Source organism: Callithrix jacchus, chromosome 10, assembly GCF_049354715.1.
Source record: "Callithrix jacchus isolate 240 chromosome 10, calJac240_pri, whole genome shotgun sequence".
Classification (NCBI taxonomy): Eukaryota; Metazoa; Chordata; class Mammalia; order Primates; family Cebidae; genus Callithrix; species Callithrix jacchus.
In genome coordinates this window covers 24,957,383-24,974,559 of record NC_133511.1, presented here as the reverse complement: position 1 = coordinate 24,974,559, position 17,177 = coordinate 24,957,383, and the positions used below count along the sequence as shown (strand labels likewise).

Sequence of the window (17,177 nt, the reverse complement as noted above, 5' to 3'; positions counted from 1 at the left end):
AATTTCTACTAGGTTGAGTCACCCCACCCTCCTCTTCAGACCACAGACTACAAGGACATAAAGCATCCTGGGGCCCTAACTCACCCGCCCGCCTCCTGCCAGGCTGCACAGACACCAAAGCTTTCCGAAGATCTACTAAGACCAACAGCATGGGAAAGGGAGGCGGAGCGTGTGAGATCCTCCCCAGACCCGCTGCTGACTTGGATCACCTGTCCCTTGATTTATTTTAGGCTTCGTATCCCTGGGCCATTAACCATTTTTGTAGCTGATTAGGGCATTTGTCCTGCTTGGGGACAAGGGGGTAGACTATAAAATCTCTGTTTTTGGTAAATCTCAGAATACAGTAAGTTCATCAAATAAAAAACCTAGACCAAGCCAGCAGAGTGTTTCTTCCCAAGCTTTAAAGTCATGCTGACAGCCCACCATCTCCTACATGGGGCATAAAGGCCCCATGGTTGGACCTGAAGGTTGTTTTTGCCTTTTACACAATCAAGAGTCCGGGTCTTGGGTGAGCTGGAGTTCGAGGATATGTCCAGTTTAAAGACATGGGTGGCCCAAGCAGGCAGAGAGAGAGAGGTCACTGTGCACAAAGAGAAGAAAGGCCCAGCAGAAAAGAAAAAAGAAAGGGAAGAGTCTGTTTTGGTGAGTCAAAGCAAGGGAAGGTGGGTCCTCTTATGGTCCCTGGAGTGTTGCCCCCAGGGGCAGAGGGAGCTGTCAATCACCATCACAGAAAAGGCTTAGGGGAACTTTCAAAGCTGCTGAATTAACTCTATTGCTGCAAAGCAAATGTGTTTCACAGGCAGCTGAGCAGAGGGCCCTGCAAGGCAGGGGGCTCCGGCCCTTAAAGAGATGAGAGGAATGTAAAGCGAGTGTGAAAACATCTGAACCCGCTTCTGCCTGTCACAGCTGTGTGGCCTGGATGGAGGCCATTCACAGCTAGGGGCCCCAGCCACCCTCTTTTGCCTCCAGTTAATGAAACCAGCATGGGGATTCTAATGACTGATCAAAGCCCATCCAGCTTCCCCAGGATGCCTGCCTCCCCTGGCCCCACCTGGAGTGGGGATGGTGCTAGGACAGGGAGGGAAAGAAGGTGCCCAGAGAGACGGGTCTGGCTTCCTCAGTGTGGCTGGCCCAGTCTTAGTCTTCCTCTTGCAGGTTAGGTAAGACACTGTTGCCTTGGCCCCAGATCTCTGAGTGCTGTGTCCTGGAGTCCCAGACAACATTCTCCCTGCTCTGAGGGATGCTGGAGGATTGGGGTGGGGGGAATGGGAGGGATGCAGCTTTCACAAAGGGGCCTTAAGCAAACATTTACTTCCTTCTGAAGTGAGCCTCCCAAATCGGACCTCAACTATGAGTTCTAACTGCCTGTCTTGTCTCCCTCTGGTCAAAAATGAGGCTGCATCTTTGGTGAACTGACAAAACTCTTTTAATGCCATTCATCATCAAGTGATGCTACGTAAGCACCTAGCTACCTCCCCATCAGTTTGTTCCTAAACTATCCATTGAGTTTAGTTCTACATCAACAGGGGCTGTGCCTAGTGGGTCAGACTAGGATCTGCTAGGATTTCTGCTTTCTAGTCCAATGCTCATGTAGCTGATATGCAGGGGACATGCAGAATGAGGCATACTAAACATCGAATACATACTCAAATAGACCAGATACAATATTTGTCTTGCCAATAAGCCAAGGGCAAAGATATTTGTGGAACAGTAGGTATGTGTCTGTGTTTGATGAAGAGTTGCGGGGGGTGCTGATAGTGAGGGTGTGTTTTGTGTGGGAAGGTGAGGGGAGAGAAGTGGTTGCCTTCGCTAGTGAATCCGGATGGCTCCCTGGAGTGGCTGATGGCGCTAAGGAAGTGAGAACTTTGCTTGGTGGGTGATGTTGCATATGGGTGTTACAGGAAGGTCTCGAGTGACATTTCTGAGAGTACAAGAATTAGAGGTATTTGCCTAGAAGGAGTGACAGGGTGGTTGTGTGTTTCCAAGAAAATTCTGGGAGCGGGGCTGGAATGACACTTACTGGGATTCTAAGCAAGGCAGGAGAGGAGAGAAACAGAAGGGTCAGTGGGGATGCTGAGGTCAAACAGAATAGGAGCAAACAGAAGGGTCAGTGGGAGGAGGGGCCCATGAAAGACCAGCTGACAGGCAGGCCCACTGTGGCAGAGCTGCAGAACAGAAGTGGGTGATGTTGGAATCAATACAACGCACTGAACTGAGGACCGCACACCTAGGTCAAATCCAGGTCTCCCTAGAGACAGTGTGTTCGGCAGGCAATCACTATAGAATTCCACCACCCCAGTGACTTAGCCCTACCTCTTCAGGGAATAAGATGGGGTCTGCATCAAGGACTCAGTTACAGCCGGCTGGAATTGGGGTCCTGTATTTAGACAGTAGAGGGCACTGCTACTCTGGCAGAATTTAGCAGGAAGCCACAAGAAGGAGGAAGTAGGCCACAGGGAGGGTTCCACTGGGTTGTTGCTTTTGCAGTTTCTTTTTATTTTTGAGACAGAGTCTCACTCTGTCTCCCAGGCTGGAGTGCAGTGGTGTAATCTTGGCTCACTGCAATCTCCACCTCCTGGGATCAAGCAATACTCCTTCTTCAGCCTCCTGAATTGCTGGTATAGGCATGTGCCACCATGTCTGGCTACTTTTTTGTATTTTTAGTAGAGATGGGGTTTCACCGTGTTGGCCAGGCTGGTCTCGAACTCCTGACCTTGGGCAATCTGCCCACATGGGCCTCCCAAAGTGCTGAGATTACAGGCATGAGCCACCTCACCCAGCCTGCTTTTATCCTAAACATACAGTCATCCTTCAGTGCACAATGAACAGACAATGATGGCCTTACAAGCAATTGCAAAGTTTCCACAGGATGGACTGCAACAGAACTGAGGGGGGCTAGATGCTGCTTAGCCATCGTAACACTTGACTTGTGCCCAAATAGCATGAGGCCGTAACCAATGCTTCTCTACTAAAATGGGAAGAAAAAAAAAACCTCCCTCATTTTTAATAACTTTATTCCCCAAACTTCAAAAATGAAATTGCCAAGTTAAGAACTTGCCGTGAAAAAAAATTCTAATTTATTATAAAGAAGGTCCGGGGCTTGGGAATTTTTTAATGCAGATTCCTAATTTTCCAAAGTGAGATTCTCCTGTGCATTTGAATAGATTATGCTCGGTATTGCTAGCCCTTAGCACAACGGGAACATTATTAAAATGATCGCATGGGTCTCAGAGGAAGGGCTCTGTGTCTCGCTTCCTTTTTCATTTGGGAGACTTCATATCAGAGACTGTCCATTTGTTGCCTGTATAGGAAACTGGGTTTCTGAAGCGCTGATGGAGAGGTGTGCACAGCTGCCCAGGTTGTGAGGAAACAAGTCGTAGGGGGTCCAAAAGTAACAAGATTAGACCTAAAGGAATGAGGAGGGAGTGGGCCTTGTTTCCTGAGAGCTCTGTTTTGGACAGGATTCCCTGGTATGCCCGACCTACATTCCTATCTGGCCCTGCTTCCCTGAAGACATGGAGTCTCAGAGAGCAGTTTGGTTCTTGGGGATATGAGCATTCTGCATGGAAATGCAGTAGAGTCTCTCCATGGGAAGCTGGAGTCCATATCTCAAAAACATAAAGGGAAGAAGTCAGGGGTCCAGTGCAAGTTTGTAGAAAGCGCCAGCAGCCAGGCACGCAGGGAAGAGCTGTTCCTACAAGGGAGCCCCCATAGAAGCCCAAAAGAGTGGGCAGAAGGGCCTTAAATACCAGCACTCTGGAGAGAAAAGCCTTTCTCCCTAGAGTCAGAAGTCTTTACGGGGGGGGGGCTCCCCCAGCTCCCCACCCTCCCACTCCACCCACCCTAACTCCTCTCCTTGGCCCCACATCCCACTCAGTTCCCCTGGGAACCAGCTCAGCTTAAGGAAGGCCCATGGCAATTTGGCCATAGCCTAGTGGCTTCCTCAAGGTCATAAAGACCCCAACACCTTGACGTGGTCAATTCACCATGGACATTGATGCTGCTCATCAGACATTTCACTCGTGGATTGCCTAGGTTACAAGCACATGGCAGCTTCCCCAGGGCAAATTATTCCTTTGCTCTAAATGTGAAGATTTTAAATGGTGACATTCTGGCGGATCCTCCGAGAGGAGAGCCTTCGGGCAGTGCCTGCATCTGGCTTCTGCCTGATACCTTAGATACGAAAGTGGTGTCTCCCTTCTTCCTCCCAAAGGCTAGAGCAGCTCAGTGGTAACTTCTGGGGGACTGAGCACGTTAGGGCTGCAGCCCACCTCCATCCGTCCCTTGGCAGCTGGGGTTTATTAATCCAGCTGTATGCTGATCCTTAGGCTTCTGGATCAGCATTCAACGCAGGCCCTTGCTGCAGCTCTCCCGATAATCCCCACCAAACCAAAACTTCTCCCAGCTGCCCAGGCAGTCAAAACAGGGAGGGGTGGGTGAGAGGGAAGTGGGCAGCACCGGCCATGCCAACAGAGTATTCTCTGACCTCTCAGCCTTGCCCTGGTTATCCTTGAGGCTTTGGGTATAGAGGTGTGGGCCTTGGCACCTACCACCTGCTAAATACAGAAAGGGTCCCCATCTGTGTTCCCCATTCTGACTGAAGTCTGGAGAGAGAATCCAGTTACAAAACAAGTGGAGCCCAAGCTCCTACCACTTAATCGATATGTGGGCATCCACTGTGCTGGCTGAGCGGAGTGGGGATGGGTCTGTTTCTATCGAAAAAGGATGATCTTGCCCCCATTCTGGCCCCTAGCATCTCCTCTCACTTCTTTCTTGGAAGGCAAAAGGTTCCCATTGGTTGAAGGCTCCTTCTGAACTTCGTCTCGGGAGCTGAGACTACAGAGGGAAGGGACTTGACATAGTGTTGGATACCTGGAAGCTTTCAAATACAAAAGCCATGTAAAGGCCAAGTTCAACCCTGTGGTTTGTTCATGGAAGCTACTGGCATGAGCAGCGGGCTCACTGAGGATGGGGTTAGGCTGGAAGAGCTGGGCAAGTAATGTGATTTGATATGTGGGAGCTGGGCCATAGATACATGCTCAGAGGTTGGCGAATGACCAGGGCTTTTGGACTTTCAAGGGCAGAGCAGTCAAAGGTGCTCCGTATGCCGGGCATGCTAGAGACTGGCCCCACAGCATCTGGTAAACTCCTGGGGGATGACAATGATGTGGAAAGCAGCTATTATATGCTCCCATTAGGCTGGGGACGTCAAGGCCATAGTGAGCACAAGCCCGGCATCTGCATCTTAAGATCCTTTTCATGCTGCACGGATCTTCCGCGTGATCCATGAGAATGGCTGCATTTGAAAATGCCAGTGAGTAGGGGATGGCAGGGGAGGGTAGAGAGTGGCTGCTGGAGGAGTGCAGATGGTAGCCTGCCCACAGCACCCAGCGGGCACCTACTGCACACGGTGAATGTGTGGATGGACATTCTATCTGGGTGCATTTCACATCACAGTTACCCACTAAATAGTGATCAAATTCATATTGACAGGAGAGCGTGAAGGGAAGGGTCAGAGAGCAGAGGTTTCTGTGAAAGCACAGACACAAAACTGTTTCCAAAGAACCAAGGGCAGGCAAGAGGAACACCTGGGGGAAGCAAATATGAAAAGTGGCTGGTCTCAAGGATGCAGGAGGGCAGCCCCCACAAGCTGGGCAGGCTTCCAGGAGAAGGAGGGCTGACAGCATGAAGACAGCGAGAAGACACTGCTGAGGAAGGGCCTGCTGCAGGAGTGGCAATCGGGGTTGGGAAGATCTTCCGGGGTGGCTGTGTCTGAGCTAAGGGATGGAAGCTGGGGACCACAGGGAAGGGGTTGCCATTGGTAGAGAAAGAATCTCGGCTTTTTAAAAGTAGAAACCCAGAAGAATTCTTAAGAGAACAGAGGTTCACCTGATAGGCAGGCAGAGGAGGACAAAAGGGCCCAAGTGACTGGAAAATGAGGGGCCTGGCACCCAGGAGCCTCTGAGTAGGAAGTTTCTTGAACACTCAAAGGGCGGTTCCACTCACATCTGGTACCTGAGTTTCCCCAACTGTGGATTTCGCCCCAGTCAGCACAAAGGGGTTTGGCTGTGCTTGTCTGCTGTCTGTGGGGTGGGGTGGGGAAAAGGACTGTGACCCCCTACTCCAGCTTCCAGTCCTAGGTCCTGGGGTCTGAACCTGGTGACTCCCCTCAGCGTCCGTGTTTGCAGGCCTCTTGCTCCCCAGGCTGACAGGGAAGAGCCCGGAGTGCCGCCAGGACATGGTTGTGGGAGGCCTGGCTCTGCCCGTCGGCCCCTGGAATATCCCAGCCTGCAGCTGGGGCTCTAAGGCCACCACACTCCCCCCCCCCGCGTGGTGGAGGCAGCGGCCCCTGCGCACTCACCTGTGGGCTGTCCTGGTAGGGTGGGGGCGGGACATTCTGCGTGGCCATCATCGTCAGAGCTGGGGCTGGGGAGGCATGTTGCATCATGGGATTGATTCACATGGAGGACCTGTGGGCAGGAGAAAGGGGGCCGCACCGTTAACACCGCCCAGCGGGCCCACCCTGGGCACCCAGCAGCTCCCTGTGTCCCCCGCTGGGCCACCTGGGCCGGCTGGATGCCGCCAGGGTTGCAGGCCCTTCAGAGCAACAAATGAAAGCTAAGGGAGAGGCCTGGGTGGGGAGGGGCTTGCTGTGCTATTTTGACTTGAAAGAAACAATATTCAAATCATATGTAAAACAACCGGTGCCCCTGCAGCGGCGCTTTGTTCAGCATCAGCTCCGGCCTGGTGTGCGTGTGGGGAGGGGGTATGAAGGAGAATGGGGCCTGGCTGGTGGTAGCACCGGGGGACTGGAGGCCATTTGGATACCCCTCCTTCCCCAGGGAGGGCCCTGAGTACCAGCCTGATAAGGGTGCTCCTGGCCCCGCTGTTTCCCAGGCGTTCTGGAGCTGCTACAGCGGCGCACAGGGGTAGGAAGGCCTCAGGTCAGCTCCAGGGATCCAGGGTCCCCAAGCGCCGAGCTCGCCCCTCCCCAGGGCTCATCACACCCCCTAGTGGTGGCCCGGACCTAGGGGCCCGGACCCCTCCTCAGACTGTAGCCCCAGGGTGGCTGCTTGGAGGCCTTGGGGAAGGGAAAGAGGCAGGGCACGCCAGTCCACTCAAGGTACTTTTCCAGGCGCGGGCTTGTGACTGGGTGTGGCCTCAGATGTGCCTGCACATCTTGTTAGGGAGGACTTTCCTCAGCCTTGGTTCAGCACCGTCACCGGAATGTGGGGCTGTCAGAAGAGCTATCAGAGCCAAATGGGCTACCTGCCTCTTTGGCTGGTAGAAGGGCGACTTGTGAGAGGGAGGGCGGGGGTTGGGGGGCTCGTTAGTGAAGCTGGGTTGGAAGCAGCACCTCCAGATTCCCAGCTCTGGGTCTGCTCCACCGTACCCCCATCTTTTCCCCATCCCCAGTAAGCAGGTGAGCTGTCCCCATGAAACTTCAAGATTTCCTCTTGAACTGGGATGTGGTGCCCTAAGTGGAGACAGCTGGCTGTGCCACCCGAGGAAACGGAATGCCCAGAGAGCTGTTGTGCTACGGTAGATGCTCTGAAGTATTTACATCTGGAAGCCACGGGCTAGTTGCCTGATGCAGGGTTGTCTGTCCACTGTACGCCAGGAGGTTGCTAAGAGACTCTGTGGAGTGCAGGACTGTCCTTCTCCTGGGTGGAGGGCACTGTTGACCTAGAAACTTCTGTGAGCACAGCACTCACACCCTCTGTCCCCTCTCCCTGAGGCACCTAGGGCTGCACCCTCTTCCAGCCTGACCCTTCCCAGGGTCTTCCAAAATGTTCACAGACCTGAATTCTGTGGAAATTTGAGAGTGCTTTGGAGCTGCTGTCAAGTAAAGGGGCCGGCCTCCAGGGCCGTGTGTGTGTGCCTGTCATTCTTTTGGTTCTTTTTCAGGAAGCAGAAGTAAGATCTACTCTGACTTGACCTGAGTCTCCAAAGTACCAAGTATGCTTTGACCTTCTGCAAAAAGCACTGGAAATGCATGTTTCACTCAATAGATGTCTACCAACTACCAACTCTGCAGAGAACTATTTAAGGGGGTGTGGTGGGACAGATGAACGAGGCAAGGTCTTCTGTCTAAGGAGCGTGGCTAGGGGAGGGAGGTCATGGTCCTGTAGGAAGGAAGAAAGTGAGGCGGCAGTGGGTGGAGAACTCATAGGGAGGGATGGCTGCCCCGTGCTAAAACTGCTGACTGCAGGCTGGTTCTCATTGGCCTCACTGCCTGTCACTCGCTCCTGCCTGGCCTCCTTCAGAAGACAGACCGCCAGGATATCTTCACAATAACAGCACACAGGGCTTCACCCATCTCACACACCTCTGGACCCCGAGATCCGATTTCCTTTAGCAAAGGGACACAGGGTGGAGGGGGCGGCTTGGGGAAGCCTCTCTCTTCAGGCAGGGGAACCAAGGCCTCTGTTCACAGCTGGGTCTTTGTCTGGATGATGGTCAACATTCCAGAGAACTAAGAGCAGAGTGAGGAGGATTGCAGAGGGAAAAAAGGCAGGTGGAGATGTAGACTCCTTGAGATATCAGAAGGAACTTCCAGAATTAAGACTTTTGAGATATTAAAGGGGATGGAATTTCTCTTTTTTTGAACCCTGATAAAATAAAGGGAATAGAAATATTTCAGGGGCCTATGAAGCATAGCCTTCCCTGGAACTCTGGCAGAGAAGGCAACTTTGGATAGAGCCCAAGGGTCAGGATGGCGGATCTCTTCCTGGGAGCATCAATCACAGATGCTCATCCACCAGAAAAAAAGTGAAGGGCTATAGCACTGTAGTGTCTGCAGCCTCCAGAAGAGGGAGTCTGGGGACAGAGTCAGGGTGGGAGCCGCCTCTAGGAAGGAGGGCTTTCTCCCCTCTTGGGGCGACTAGTTCTCTTTAACCTTGGGCTTGGGTCTTTGGTAACCTCATTCCATGAATTAGAACGTCATAATAAAGAGAAAACAAAGGAGGCTCAACGAGGAGGGCATAGACTACACAGAAAGGCGCCTTTCACTCATATTCTTTTGTTCACTGTCCAGTGAATGGAAGGTAGGGTCATTTTAGAGGCACTGTCCCTAGAAATATTAGTAGCGGCAGGAGGGAGCCCTGTCTGGGGGTAAGGAGGGATGGTAAAGAGTAGTCTGCGCCCAGAGACAACCACCCGTGAGGCTGAGAAGAGACTGTTCAGTCCTGAGCGCACCAGGCTGTGGAGCAGGGCCAGACCTGCCTCAGCAGAGGACACAGGGACAATGTTCTGAGGACCCAGATGGCCCCGTCCCCTCCCCCTCCTTGGGGTCATCATAGGCCACTAGGCCACTGCCCCATTACCCTGTGGGGGCTTCTCCTGCAAGAGAACAGGAGGCCTTTTCATCAGAGGCTTAAGTTTCCTTCTCTGCTCGCTCAGGCACATAAGTCTCCGGCAACTTGACACTCCGGGAGCTCAGCAGCTGCAGGACCCTGCACCCTGTCCGGAAGTCTGCTCTTTTCTTCACACCTCTCCACCCACACCTGCACTTCCCCAGTTCCTGAGGGGCCACGTGCAACCATCCTGGAGAGGAATTTGGGGATCTGACTTGCCTTATCTGGGACTTGGCTGGGACTTTGCATGGGGTGTGGGAGAACTCCTTGAGCCATAGTGGAGGTGGAGGAGGGTGGGGGGGTCCCAGCCCTTTGGGGGAAGACTGCCATGTTTGCACTTTCTTTGGGAGAGGGAGGGGAGCAGCAGGCCTGAGCCCCTGCAAACCCTGCCCTGGGCTTCAGAGCTTTTGTCTTGGACTCTGAGAGGCTGCTTGGCCCTGTCCAGAGGACCCAGTGCTTTGTCACCAGACACCTGGGCACTCAAGAGGCACAGCCAAGACTGCAAATGGAGGACAGACGAGGAGCACCTCCCACAGAGAGATTTCCCGTGACGGACAGGCTGACAGGGAAAGGTTGCTTTTTTATTTGTTTTGTTCAGTGCTGAAAACCTTTATGATATGACATCTAGGAGGGAAAAATTCTAATGCAACACTCGGCCCCACAATGATATCCAAGAAGAAATTATTTGTGTCTCTGATATTATCAGAAGAAGCTAAAATGCCATTTTACAGAGCCCAGGAGCCAGCAAGGCAGGGTCAGTGGATGAGGGTCAGGAAAGCACACCCCTTTAGGAAATGGGCTGGGCAGTCCTGAGCACCCACCCCCCTCAGCCTCCTCAACCCAGGCTGCACCACCAGGCCTGCAGTCCGGAGCCCCAAATTCAGTGTGTTGACAAACAGACTCAAAAAATACCAAGCTCATTAGGAAGGATCTCATTAGGACTTGTTGACATGAAACCCATTAGACCAATTAACATTCCATTAACGGCCTGGGGCACTGAGGGGTTAATGCTGCTGGGCAGTAATTGGGCCAGGGTGCCAGGGTTGGGGGCTCAGGGCCTTCAGGATCAGACACAAAGTCTAATTGGGAGCTCTTTGGCCAGCTGGCTTGACAGCATTTGTTCCTGGCCCCTGACCCTAGCTGAGATAAATTGAGGGGGGAGAGGGGAATTAGGGCCAGCTCACTTGGCCCCTCACTGTCCCAGCCACCTGCCCCAAACTGGAGGCTGGGCCCATGGCTGGCACAAGGACAAGGGGGAGGTGCCCCTCCTTCCTTCCTTCCTACCCCTTCCTTCCTCCCTTCCTTCCCCCTTTCTTCCTCCTTTCCTTCCTCCCTTCCTCCCTCCCTATCCCTCCTTCCCTTCCTGCCCCTCCCTCCCTCCCTCTCTCTCTTCCTTCCTTCCCTCTTTTCCCCTCCCTCCCTCCCTCTTTCCTCCCTCCCTCCCTCTCTTCCTTCCTTCCCTCTTTTCCCCTCCCTTCCTTCCTTCCTTCCTTCCTTCCTTCCTTCCTTCCTTCCTTCCTCCCTCCCTCCCTCCCTCCCTCCCTCCCTCCTTCCCTGTCCCTTCCTCTCTCCCTTCCATAGTAGCTAAGAGGCACTGCTGAGGGCCCCCTAGGAATGCTTATTGTCTGTCCTCTGACACACACAAGCAGTATGTTCATGATTTTTCTTCCCTTGAGACAAGTAAGGGCTGCGAAAATCCCATCCCCTCTCTGAGTCTCAATTTCCCCATCTGTAAACTTTGGGATTGGATGAGGGAATTCACAGGGCTATCCTCAGCTCTCAAGTACCATCTTCCAAGCCGGGGCTTGGGGTCAAAAAGTCTGAATTCCATATCCAGGAATTCTACCACTTATTCTGTAGCCTGTACAAGTCACTTTCCCTCTCAGACTGCAAAATGAAGGGATTTCCCCAGAATATTCCAGAAGCCTTTGTCCAGGATTTGCACTGCACTCATGCTTGTTGGATGGAACGGAAAGGGTTGGATTGTAGCTTCTTTCCAAAGGCCAGTCAGTGCCTGACTTTTCTTCCTCCCGTCTAGTTGGAGATTAGGAAGGAGGCCCCTGAGGCCAGCGAGCCAGGAGCTGTCAATCCCTTCAGACCAGACGCCCCAGGTTACCCCTCCACCACCACCCCAAGCTGTCCCCTCTGAGCAGCTGCCCAGGCCTGAGTTCTGACGTCTAGACAGATTTGCAGGAGGCTGAAATAACACAGTGAACTCAGCAGGAGGGACCGAAAAGCTGCATTAGTAACCTGGCTGGCTTCAACATCTCCCTCTGGGGCAGCCTCCTCAACCCTGGCACAATCCGTCTCTTTTTCCCTCAGCCCAACACCAACACCGCGTCCAAAATGATCTTCTCTGGCCCAGCTCCCTTCCCAGAAGTGGCCTGTAGGTGGCGTCGCAGGGCCCCGTTTTAATTGCATTATATAATATAACCTGTTTACTAAATCATGTAATCAGTCGCCTTAGGATTTGCAGCCTGGGATGTGTATGGAGAATTGGACTTTGAGTCAAATTTAAAAACAAATAAAAATGAGAGGCAGCTGTTGCTGATAGTGTGATATTCATCTTTTGGAAACAAATTCACCCCAGTGCTATAAATTATGCCTGGAAAAAAGTGTTGCTGGTGGAATGGAGTTGGCTAGGTCTCCTCTGCTGGCAGCTAACAGCGATGAATCTTGAAATAACGGTGTCAGCCTGTCACTGATTTCATGTGACTCTGTGGATTTATCTAAAGAAGCACAGGCGTTTGGGTGCATGCGAGCACACACACAGAAACACACATATGCACCAGGTCTCTCTGCAAAGCCCAGTAAGGGTAGAACTGACAAGCCGGAGGCGGGGTGTCTGCTGGAGCTCGGTGGTCCCTGAGGCTTGGTGGATGGAGTTGTCACCGAGAACTGAGCAGTGTCAAGGATGAGGTCAATTTGTGGTGGCAGAGGAAGACAGAAGGGAGAGAGAGGATGCACTGTGGGCTGGGAAGCTTGGCCATGTGAACAGGGCCCTGTCACCTCCAAATCAGTTGTCGAGTTGAAATGTTTCAAAAAGAGGGAGAAGTGGAGGCTCCTGGAGGGGAGGACTAAGGAATTTGGAAAGAGGGGTAAGGTCCTCAGAGGCTGCTCCCCCTTACAACACAGCAAGTACCCTCTCCTGCCTCTTCACCCCAGAGGCTGTGGGTGCTGAGAGGAAGCTGGGGACCCTGAGGATTCAGGCAGAAGGAATGTGGGGCTGAGTGGGTGCTACTTTCTGCCTGTCTTTCTGATCCTGGGCTGACGGGGGTAAATGGAGATCCCCCAGTCTGATGAGGTCAGGCTTGGAGTGCAGCCTGGGAGCCAGGGAGGGAGGTTGTATCTATGTTACTGAAGGAGAAACAGGTGGAGTGGAAGTGAGTGGGATTTGCACTCATGTCTGACACCCTTGTTCACTCTGTGTCCTGAAGGCCAGCTAAGAGGTCAAAAATAAGCTGCGACTCCACAGTGACCCAGGTCCCAGGGCGCACTGCACCCGGCATCCTTGCAGAATGTCACAGCCAGAACACCTGCTTCCCTACTGCCCCTCCAGATCCTCTTGGGAACACTCAGTGAGGAGGCAGAGATGACAACCAAGACAGCCAGACACTTTGGCCACCCATAGCTCTCCATACTAATTGTCATTTGCCACCTTTCTGGGAAGCCAACTTGGGAGGTGGTGCCAGGTCATGCCCTAATATCACGATGCTGGTGCCCAGGGAACAGAGTGGGAACAGAGCGGAAGCCAGCGTGAGCTTTGGCTAGGACTCCCTGCTTCTGACTCCCTGAGAGATGTGCAAATCTCTCTCTCTCAATCCTCCTTCAGCCCTTAAATGCCACATGGAGCAAATGCGCTTTGGAAAAGGTAAGGGCCTTCAGTGAGACCAGGAAATCAGAGACCCTTCCTACCCAACACCCAGTTTACATCCCAAGGATTGTGGCCTCCCTCTAATGGCCTGTGGTCCTTCCAAGGGCCTCGATCTCCTCTCCCTTCTCCACCCCCAAGACCATTTTACTGTTTGTTCTTTATTCAGAGTAACAATATGTCCCCAATGTGGTCGGGCCAACAGATCACTTATGGACTCACTGACCCCAGCCTAGAGATGAGCAGAAGCTTACATTACAGACCCTGCAGGAGGGGGTGCTGTTTTCCACTCTGGGTCCCTCTGCATCCACGGTTCACTATGGGAAAGATTATGGGCACACGGGCAGCATGACAAAGCAGTGTTTGGGGACGGGACCCAGCACCGGGTCCATCACCCTCCTCAGCCGCTCCCTCCTCCGTGGACAGGACTTGCCTTCCTTAAACTCCAATCTGACAGGGTTTCCCAAAGAGGAGCCCCACCGTCTTGCCCTTTGCTGATGGCCATGCCACTCTAATTCACACAAGAGCCAGAGTTCCAGGGCTGCAGCCTCTCCTCCTTGACTCCCCAGTTCAGCTCTTTTTAAACTGGGCTTCACAACATGCAGCAGAGGAGTTAGAGGAGCAACCGCCACCTGCTCCCATGCCCTCTTCCTGGTCTTTCTCCTGCCTCTCCACACCAGGAACCAGAGTGTTGGAGCCCCACTTCCCTCCCTGCCTCGCTGTCACACCTTTTCTGGCTTCAAAAAGCCGCTGATATATTTTACAAACTGAAACAGCAATTTAATTCCCCCTGATAGCGGCAATTGTCCATTAGATCTTCCTACCGAGGAGCTTAACAATAATTCCTTTCATCCAACTGCTTGCTTCTTCTTGATCTGAGAATCAATCCCATAAATAGCAGGCAAGAGTTCTCACATTACTCTCCCCTCCAGCTTTTAGCATTTTGATGAAGATTCTCATCTCCTCTTTAAGCACTTTACAACTTGGCAATTTTTCCCCCTTTGGTTCCTTTAAACAAAATTAAAAAAATAAAAAAACAGAAAAAAAAAAAAGCATGCTGGTTGGAAGCGGGAGGACAGGCCTTGCATTCTGCTCGCAGAGGTTGTAGGCACCTTCTCCCACCTGGAGGCAGGGGGATTGCAGCAGTGACCTGCAGTGGGTCCCGTCTGCTGAAAAGTGGGTGCTGTTCTGCCCCAAAGGGCCATTGCTAATGTGTCCCCAAACTGGGTCCTGGGTCCTGCTTTTGCAGTGATGCTCAATTTAGAGTATGTCTCCCATTCCATGAGACCCTCCTCCTACTGTTCACCCCCAGGAATGGAGGCAGGAGGGAGGCCACAGCTGCTGCCCTGGGGTGGTCTGAGTCAACACTCTCCCCCAGCCTATGGCCCCCTTGGAATCTTCTGACTTAAGATAGGGGATTCTGCCCTTTTTCTTCCTCTCCAGACCCCTTCATCTCTAGCCAAACAGAGTGGGAGAGGTGGGGAGGCCCAGGGAAAGGAGAGAGCTTGAGGCCTTTTATTCAATTCTTTTTCTTCTTCTTTTTTTTTTTTTTTCAACATGCAGGCAACTCCAGAGATCAGACAGCAGAGAGCCCTCCAGGTCCTCCTCGGTGTCGGGTAGGGTGGATTGTCAGGGCACCTGGGAGCCCTGGCTCCCTCCTCCCCTAGAGACACTATCATGTGCTCTCTCATCTGCACGCACACAGAGAGAAACATATCTAAAAATGAACTAGGCACTGAAGCCCCCCCTCGACAAACCTGATTCCCAGGTTTATTATTATTTGTCAAGAGCTGACAGCAGCCGCTGCTCAGGAAACAAGCTGAGAAAACAACACGGGCCGGGCCCCTGAGACCCACAACTCAGCAGAGCCAGACAAACCGCTCCAGAGCTGGGGTCCCAGGTGGAAGAGCAAGGAGCCACCTTTGGCGGCCCTCCTGGGCTCCCTTTCTTTGGTAAGCCTCTCTTTCCTGAGGCAGTCAGGAGGGCCCTGACACTCCCTGGGAGCTGGGGGGAGGAGGAAAGCAGGGGTGGGGGACCATGTAAGGTATGGGCAGGGCAGGCTGAGTGGGGGCTGGTGGGGGAAGAAGGGCATGGAGGTAAGGGACCCTGAAGCCTGTGCTTCCATCGCTGGTGCAACCTCAGATTCTCCTGGAGACAAAGAGCTAAGAGGGTCAGCCAGGCCCCTTTTCTCTCTGAGGACTGTACTGTATCTGGCTAGAAGACACCTCGTTCCAATTTTTAAAACTTGCCTTCAGAAAAAAAAAAGGTCAAGAGTCAGGGCAGTGGAAGCAAGTGGCTCTGTGGGTTCCACTTATCATTGAAAATCCACTCATTCCTGAGACTCCCATACCCAGCCAGTGTGTGCCCTTCCTGCGTCTTTGTGGTGGTCCAGGCGGAGCTCACAAAAAACAGGATGGGGGCTCTAAGCAGAGCCCACGGCAACGAGATCAGCTGGAGGAGGAAAGGCTACCCCACCCTGGGTCCTCATCACCCCCTTGGAAGGAGGGCAGGTACACCGGCTCTTGTTGCTGAGCTGCAGGAAAGGCAGCCCTGGGGAAGGGAAGATGACAGCCATGATGTGAGAGGAAGTGACACGGCCACGCAGACTCACACCCCAACCCAAGATGCTCTCGTGCCTTTTGCTGTGTTTCTTGTTCGCCAGCAAGGTGTTCTGTATTTCACAGCCATGCCCTTCCCTTCATCAACACTTGGCTCCAAACCCTACTGTTCCACGAAGCCTTCCTTCCCTTTCCACCCCAGGACAACACATGAGAAATTGTGGCGGGAATGATAACCATGCGTGTTTCTGTGTTATGGAAAACCTGCTCCTCACCCGCATGTCCCCTCTTGCCCACTGGCCCCTGTTCTCCCAGCAGACAAGATCGTGGCTCTGCCTTGCCCGTTCATTAGGAGAGAAGGGGCAGCCTATGCAATATGACTCCACCAAGTCTTCCTCCTTATGGAGCCTCAATATATATACACGGCTATAGTTTAATTTCTTTGGCTTACTCTTAAAATGTAAAACAAACCAATCCAAGAAGCATAACCCTTTAAGTCCCAGCAGCCTAACCCTTTAAGTCCCAGCAGCCATTTACACAGCAGTGAGAATAAGTGTGTTAGTTCCTGGAGTGAATTTGAACATGAGTGAGATGATAATGTAGAATTAATAACAGCTGTCACCCATTGAGCCCCTCTCTGCCCCAAGCATGATGCTAACAGCAGATATGGATCACCTGGTCTCTTTTTCTTAACCAGATGGTGTCGGCATTGCAGTTGTTCCCATTCGAGGATAAGCAAACTGAGGCTCTGAGGAAGTTTCCAGATGTTACACACAGTCTGATCCCAGAGTCTGCAGGGTTAACTGGAAGTCTCAGGGTGAAGGCGGGAGACAGCAGGAAAGGACTGAGACTTCTTGAAGTTGGAGAGGTGCCGAAAAGGCAAAGCTGATTCTAAACCCAAGTTGCCAGTTGAGAGTCGGGCCCTCCAATACTGACTGCCCTTTGACTTCCACATGCCCTGATTTTCCAAGCATCATGTTATACTGACACCACTGAATGTCTTCTGTCTTGATGAGCCTGGGCTTTTGCACATCAGTTAATGAACACATGCTCTGTGCCTTCCCATGGTGGGGAAGTTCCTTCCATCAGCCCTGTCGTCCTGCTACAGCAGTGTGTGTACACATTCTCTTAACTATTTCATTGCATTTTGCTCTAATTATTTTATAAAAATGAGCAGGAGATGGGAAAATGAAAGAGCTGATGCCAGCGGTAAGTAGGGGCCTCATAAACGCAATACGACTGAGACGAAGACGGAAAACGTCAAGCCAGCTGAAGGCGGCAAATCTTGAGTCTTCATCGTGGACTCACTGGACTGTGTGTTCAATTAGGAGGAGAAGGAACAAAATTAAAGAACACAAAATGATAGAAATATATGGCTGAAGACTGCATCGC

General features: G+C 52.4%; 1 protein-coding gene across 11 annotated transcripts in view; it reads right to left on the bottom strand.

Moving 5' to 3' along the window:
* The window catches only part of PKNOX2 (PBX/knotted 1 homeobox 2), a 270,089-nt gene that overhangs the window by 75,964 nt on the left and 176,948 nt on the right, over positions 1-17,177 (bottom strand). For all 11 annotated transcript variants that reach the window (XM_009007059.5, XM_035264995.3, XM_009007057.4 and 8 more), the window contains one exon: positions 6,362-6,470. In XM_009007059.5, coding sequence (XP_009005307.1) covers positions 6,362-6,448 — 87 coding nt within the window. In that variant the 5' untranslated portion in view covers positions 6,449-6,470. The remainder of the gene's footprint in view (positions 1-6,361; positions 6,471-17,177) is intronic.